Source organism: Hetaerina americana, unplaced genomic scaffold (genome assembly GCF_022747635.1).
Source record: "Hetaerina americana unplaced genomic scaffold, ioHetAmer1.1.p SCAF_10, whole genome shotgun sequence".
NCBI classification, from domain to species: Eukaryota; Metazoa; Arthropoda; class Insecta; order Odonata; family Calopterygidae; genus Hetaerina; species Hetaerina americana.
This window is the reverse complement of record NW_027286070.1, coordinates 10336344-10343994: the sequence shown is the minus strand read 5'-3', so window position 1 is coordinate 10343994 and position 7651 is coordinate 10336344. Positions and strand designations below refer to the sequence as shown.

General features: G+C 44.0%; 1 protein-coding gene across 1 annotated transcript; it reads left to right on the top strand.

Annotated features, from left to right (window-relative positions):
* Positions 1-5082: 5082 nt before the first annotated feature.
* LOC139700236 (zinc finger MYM-type protein 1-like) lies at positions 5083-7311 on the top strand. The gene has a single exon (XM_071598858.1). The coding sequence runs from the start codon at positions 5083-5085 to the stop codon at positions 7309-7311; it is 2229 nt and encodes a 742-aa protein (XP_071454959.1).
* The last annotated feature ends 340 nt before the right edge of the window (positions 7312-7651 follow it).

The following is a 7651-nucleotide window of genomic DNA, read 5'->3' as shown; positions in this document are numbered from 1 at the left end:
CTAAGAATTTTTGATTACTAATAAATTACATAAAATTTTAAACGAAGATTTTAAAAATTAATTTAAAACAGAAATTGTAGGCGCCGAGGATAAAAACAATCATTGTTGCAAGAAACACACCATGCGACCGTTAGAAAGACCGCTGTCCAGGGTCTATGGCTGAAATAATGGCACAACGCAGCGCGCTGTAGATATTGACTACGTCCAGGTCCGAGCAGCATCAAAGAAGGCGGCAATTCAAATTTTAGATAAATAAGTAAATATTTGAAAGAATAACTTTATATTCTTTCCACTTTTCTCCCTAAACAAGTTGATATACATTTAGTTACATCTTCTGTACAGTTAGATATTTTCTCTTCTTGAAATTCCGAAAAAATGCGAAAATGAATACTCGGGTCGAACGCTTGAAGCGGCGATAATGGAGTAGCGACTGTCGCTCATGTGGTCGTGGCCATCGGGGTTGATTGCCCCCGAGGCGGGTTCACGCCCCTCCGCGAAACGTACCCTCGAAAAAACATCGACCGCGGGGACCGAAGGTGGAAGATTGGACACCGAAGGAGACAGCCCGCGCTCGGGAGGGAGGAGAAAGGGGATGGGAAAACGCCGCCGAGACAAGATTTCCAAAGAAAACCCTCGAGATCAAGGACCTGACATCTCCACCATCCAAAACCTCACCTGTGGCCGATGGGTTATTATTAGCAGTGGTCTACTGGTTAAGGGTAGGTTTTCATTGGACCCTGCCAATTCACAGTTATTTTCTCTTAATCCCTGGCTGGAATGACACGATATATTCTTAAACCACGTACTACACTGTGCAATACTCATTCTTTAGATCTTTACCCAATCTATATCCCGTAAGTCCATCCAAAATGCCAATTCTTTCCTTTCCTCTATCATGTTTTCCCAAAATTCTACCCTCCATTTGTTTCTTCAGGATTCCATTGCCTCTCATTGTCCCCTGCATCCATTTATCCTGCCTTATTCCAATTTCTTCGAACAATCTTATATCTTACGCTATTATACCTATGATTTTTTTTCTTCTTATTTCCCTTTCTTCTCATCTAAATCCCTAGACCTTAGCACAACTCAACAAAAATATCCTTAATCCCATACTACATCTCACGATAGCTCGTCCTTTAACTTTGGACACTTTCTGCCTCCCTTAATTCCTTCCAAAATGCCAATTTTTTTCCTCTCTCCACCTCGCTCTGCGATGATTCTCGTTTAGTTCCGAAATTAGTATCATGGGTCGACGTCGGGAGAGACACGCCGGTGAGCAGGCAAGCCTTCGTGAAAAGAGGCAATTAATACAGCCGCCGAAGGTAAGATAAACTTGATGAAAAGAGTTAATTTCGACGCATTTTGCAAGGCTTTGTATCATTTATGGGTCGCATGCCATGGACTAAATGTTATCTTTGCATCTAAAGCTGTTCCGTACCAATTAAATACTTTTAGTACTAGACTCATCCAGCGTTGCCACTACCATTGTCTGCCTATGTGCATTTTATAATAGAGAGTTTTACGTGGTTAAAAATGGTTGGAAATCAAATAGTTTGAAGGGAGGCGGCAAATCCTAATATCATGCAATATCCCATTTCGAGCAACCTTTGAGAAATAATTGAATATCATTTAAACTTGAAATGTAATGAAATAATTGACTGTAATTCCACACACTTTTGTGTGCCTTTAAACTTGTTAAGGCTCCCTACCACATACTGATCATTTTTCCTTATCCTTGCCTGAGAAAGGCAGTGGTTTTGAGAGAAGAAGCTAGTTAAGCACTAGGGTTTGATATTATTGACATTTTTGTGAAATATGATAAATATAAATGATTAAATGTGCCATTGTAACCCTGCTATCTCATGAACGAAGCGAAACCAAACATGTATTGTCCAAGATAAAATAGTTAAGACTATTTACCGAGGGCTCACTCTTGCTATTTGCCAGAATAATTTTTTTAATCCCCAGACTATTCCAATGCATAAAAGAGACTAAAAATCACAATTTCAACTCCTATGCTGAGGAAACCCTAATTTTACGAGGTTCAGTGTCGACACCTTACCTGCTTCAGTTTCTTCTTTAAAGCATATTTTTCGAATTTTTCTAAATAACTACAGTTTATGGCAAGTGTTAATCTGTTTATAACGTGCATTTGCATAACGGCAATGGAGCCCGAGTCCCCCCATTAACCTTTGCCCTTCAAGGATGAAAGTGTCTCCATTATCGTTGCATTTCTCGGAGGCCAGCGGACGACGATAAGAAAGGGTCGCAAGGATAAGCAGTATTAAAAAAAATGGTAAATGCGCGCAAATCCCTAAAATGCTCATTTTATCGCACACGACAACAAAAATAATAACCCCTACGTGAAAGATTACCTTTCAGAGATAAAATATAATCGCGCAACGTTCCATATTAATAATTTGCGTCAACAAAATCTCTGAACTCCTAGAGACGCTACTTTCTCTCCCAGGAGGAGCAAAAAAAATAGTTACGATTCTCAAACAGGAGTGCGTTAGCCATTTGGGGAGGGTAATACTAGCAGCTAAACCATCAAAAACCAAAGGAAAATAATATGAAAGCATTATCTACAAGCGCGACACGCATAAAAAGTCAGCTGCACTCATAAAAATGGAGTTATGGGAGAGCAGAAATGCCTCTGGTGAAACGAAAGTACGTATACGTGCATGTAATTGCTGGTGAACGACTGTCCAGGGAAAATATAATTCGTTGGCAATTAAATCATCCCAGAGTAAAATTAGAAGTTAGATTGTTAGTTAAAGTAATTCTTAGCCACAGTACATTCTTCATAAATGACTATTTTCATTAGTGTGATACCATCATTGATATCAGAGTCACTGACGTGCTTGGAAAATTTACAACTCCGAGGGAAAACTTTCAAAACACGATCCGGGTTTAAGAAGCGTATCTTCATCTACAAAACTAGGCAAAGTGAAACACACGTCACGTTTTCCACATTTTTATGAGACAGATGTAGTAAACTTTTAAAACTGCCAGATGTGTGAACGAACATGATGGAGACTCATAAATTCACGCCAAGAAGTCAACAATCCATCAACGATGGATTTGGGCTGGACTGGGCAACGATTTTTATGTAGCCTATGCATCATTTGCCACGGCGTCACGTTGAATGTTTTCACATTCGAATAATAATGCATCAGAAGGCTAACTTTCTCAGATGAGCTCATGGACGGTCTCATTCATTCGCAAGCACATACCACTGCATGACCTCTTAGATGGTCGTATGTCAGCAACATTTTATGCTCGATCCATAGCCTTGCCCCCATTTTGTGGTTCGTACACTAGACGCGTGCTATTTAAACGGAAAAAGATCGATACGGTCTAAAATATTGTATCTAGTTCTCCATTACCCTATTTTGTCATATCACATACGAAATATCGTACCCCGGGCTGCGTTTTTTGAATCCCAACATGAGCCGTTCAATTATGACTAAAATCGTATATATCTCACATTTTTATATAATTTCTGCACGTAAATGCATGAAGTCGCCAAAATGTCACCAGCTCTCGAAGATTTTTGGCGTCCCTATCTTTTTCAACCTACGTTACGATAAGATCCATTAGAATGTGTAGCCTTGGCTGATAATCCCAGGAATCAGATATTATTCCTGCCCTTCAGGGTAAAATAGCTATTACCCACCGACGATAATAGGCTAAAAATCTGTGTACAGGAATAAATCATGGGTATCGCATCTGTCTTATCTACAATATAAAAGGTCGCTTAAATGCCTAAAAAAATAAAAAATATTCTCTGCTGCCAACGAGATGAATCAACAGTACCTCATTGATTTCGAGGACACTGATGATGTCCTACTTTCTTCAGGATCATCTCACATAAGCAAGGTAGGTACGTATGAATCAATCGTTGACCAACTAAATATCAACATGATGAAACAAAAAAAGACAGAAACTTAAGTGATAATTCAAGTTTTAGTGTGCTATAATATTTATTCAAAGTATGCCCTAACGTTCACATTTGCATATCCAAAACAAACCAACGGTGTGAGAGGTTCAAGAATCTATTATTGATAGGACAGCAATACGGAAAAAGAAAGAACTTAGAAGATCCTATTATTAGAGGGAGAATTAATTATTAACAGTTAATTCATGAGAAAAACAAATTCACACTCACTTCCGTAATTTATATGCATGCTCTGGTTGACAATTATTGGCCCCCTAATTACAAATGAACACGTTGATTCGCGCTTCATATAAATTGTTAAATATTTTACACCTATTTTCAAATCATCTTTCTTCATTATTCTTTATATAAGAGGGACAATTCCTCGGTTGGTGGATTAGGCGATAGACAGACAACAACCGGTCGCGACTTCAAGGTCACTTGTGGCATAGATTTAGTGCCGTGATGCTATTATATCTTCTCACGATTTTAGTTTACTGATCCATTCATCCTCATACCTCTTTCTCTCTGACGACGTTAAAAACTGAGTAATTAAGAACCCACTATATAAAACCCCAGTTTTTTGCGCAAATTGACGTTTCACTTTTATCTGATAAAATGCATTCTTTCGGACAAATGCAAACTAAATCCGTCAGATTCCAAATTGAAAAATATGAATTCATGCGATAATTGGTGGGCACGGCATACTTAACGAAGTACAAGTTACCTGGAGAAAGAGACAGTTCCATGAAAATAACTATTCAGGGAAAAGTATATTCTTGGGTCAAATTAATTTTTTTTGCTCCGAGCTTAAGGTCACATTTCCCCATGCGTATATTCCGACGCCCCCGAGTTTTATCGGAACAATCGCCCGTCACTGCCGACGCCGGCGTTCTTTTTTGGAGCGCCGTGTACCCGAGAAGGGATTGGTCGAAGAGAAGGGGTGTGGTCACGCTCAGGGTGGGGTCGAAGTGGTGGGAGGGAGGCTGTTGTGTATGGAAGCCGACACGCATATATTATCATTCTTTTGCCCTCAGTCTTAAGATACACCTCGTCCTCAGCGCTTGCTCTAGTGCACCAGTGTTGATATTCGTCGTGTGCGCGGAAATATTTTTCGTTACTTCATCCGAGAAGCTACGTGTATGGCCCGAGCTCCGAGTGCTTCTTCCTCGGCCAAAACCGCCGCGCAGCTGAGCGAAGACTGCGACTGCATTATCGAAGAACTGATGAAGAAAAAATTCAGTCAACGTGACACTGCGGAGAAGCTCCGCTTCGTGGAGCGGGGGAGGCCAACGCCCGAGCTTCCGGGACTGTATCTCGTGTGCTCGGATCGGGAGAGAAAATACCGGCGGCGGTTCTGCGTCTCCGCTTACGCGAAGCACAAGTGGCTGACTGGATGCCCGAAGCTGAACAAGCTCTTCTGCTGGCCGTGCGTTCTCTTCAGCCGCGAGAAATCCATTTGGTCCCGGGAGGGGCTGGGGAGCATCTCTGGCCTGTCCCACACCCTGATCAAACACGAGAAGTCGAGGAACCACATCCAGTGCGCTTTCGCTCTGTGCACATTCGGAAGCCCCGCGGTTGACGCCCAGCTGGAAATACAGAAGGCGCGCTCCGTGACCAAGCACAATGACGCGGTGAAGAACAACCGGGCGATCCTCGCGAGGCTCATAGACGTCGCCTGCCTCCTGGCAACGCAGAAGATCCCCTTCCGCAACCCTGCCCCCGAATTGCAGGAGCCGACCAACAAGGGAAACTACGTCGAGGTCGTTAACTTCCTCGGCGGCTACGACCACCTGCTGAAGGAACATCTCAAGTATTCCACCGTCTTCCGCGGCACATCCCCGAGCACCCAGAATGAATTGATAGAAGCGGTCGGTCTCCGCATGATGGATGTCATCAAGAGGGAAGTGTCCGGTGCGCATTTCGTGGCCATCCTCCTGGATGAGTGCTCAGACAGCACTCACAGATCTCAGATATCCACCGTGTTGCGCTACGTGGACGGATCGGGTGAGCTGCAGGAGAGGTTCATCGGGTTCAAAGACGTCGGTGCGGACGCATCCGCGGAGGCCATCTACAAGCACGTACTGTGGGCGGCCAAAGAATTTCAACTAAAGGGAAAACTGGTCGCCCAGACGTACGACGGTGCGTCTGTCCACCCGAGGAAATTGTGGGCCCTGCACACCAAAGTGAAGGATAACTTCCCGCAATCGCTGCTGGTCCATTACCATAGTCATGTCTTGAATTCCGTGCTCCGAGCCTCGGCAGGAGCATACATCAAAGAATGTAGGCTGTTTTTCCTGTCCCTGACAGGCCTCTCCAATTTCTTCACGAAATCTCCCAAGAGGATGGAGTACCTGCGCACCTTCGCGAAAAAGAGACTGCCGAACCTCGCGACCGCCCGCTGGAACTTCACGACGAAACTCGTTAACACCGTCAACGAGCACAGGAACACCCTGATCCTCTTCCTGGAGCACGCCGTCGGCGCGGACAGCGAGGGGGAGTGGGATTCGGCGGCAGTCATGCAGGCGCAGGGCTCGCTCTTGTTCCTGAGGCAGTTCGAAACTATTTTTCTCCTACGCACCTTTTCCACGATCTTTGCCCATGCGGACGCTCTCTCCTTTATGTTCCAGAATAAATCCAAAGACGTGGCTCACTGCCACAAGAAGGTGTCCGAAGCAGTTAACAACCTCGTCGAAATCCGAAGGGTGGGGTTTGCAAAGGTGTGGGAGGGAGTCGCCGAACACTTCGGCGGCGCGAAGGCAGGATCGAAGTACGCACAAGAGGGAGAAATGCTGGAAGAGACCTACAGCAAATTGTTCGACGAGATCCTCGAGCACGCCATCATCCACATCAGCTACAGATTCTCCAGCCTTCCCAGCTTTCATTTTATGTCTCTCCTCGACAGTAGCAAATTCGCCTCCTACAAGGGGCACTTCCCCGATGGCCTGATCAACAACCTGACAGACAGCTACGGCAGCGCCTTCGATTCTTCCGCCTTGACGAACGAGCTGTCCGTACTGTACTCGTCCCAAGAAGAAGACATATTTGGGGAATCTGTCAGCGAAATTATTGCCTCGATGAACTCCAAAGACTTGATCTGGGCCATGCCCGAACTATACAAGCTGGCTTGTCTCATCTCCACCTTGCCTCTCGCAGTGCCCTCCGTGGACCGTTCAATCTGTGCGTTCAAGAGAATTAAAGCTTACTGCCACTCGACCGAAGAACAAGAGCGAATGGGTCCGATCTCATTGATTTCCATAGAAAAGAAGTTACTTTGTAAACTCAGAAGCGATTCGCAGTCAAAATTTGATGACGAAGTAATCGACCTCTTTGCGAATAGGACAAGGAAATCTGAGTTCATCTTTCGGTAGGTGCAACAAGGGCGAACCTGAACGAAGTGACGGCATTCCTTCATCGCCCACCGAGTTTTTCAATTACATTTATCAGCATTTCTGCTAATTTCAGGAATGTAATCCAGAAAATTGGACAAAATTTCGATCTGCTATGCTGACAAACGGAGTCATACACGACGAATTTTGTCGAAGTTTTGAGCAAGTTGCCCCGAAACTCGAACTCAAATAGTGCTCCGTCGTAAACTGCACACTAAATGCAAGTGCTATTGCAAAATATCATTTCTAGGAGAAAATGAGTGACGGCATCTCATATTTTGTTTCATCGTGATTTTTTTAATGTATTTCTGCAGTCAAATCT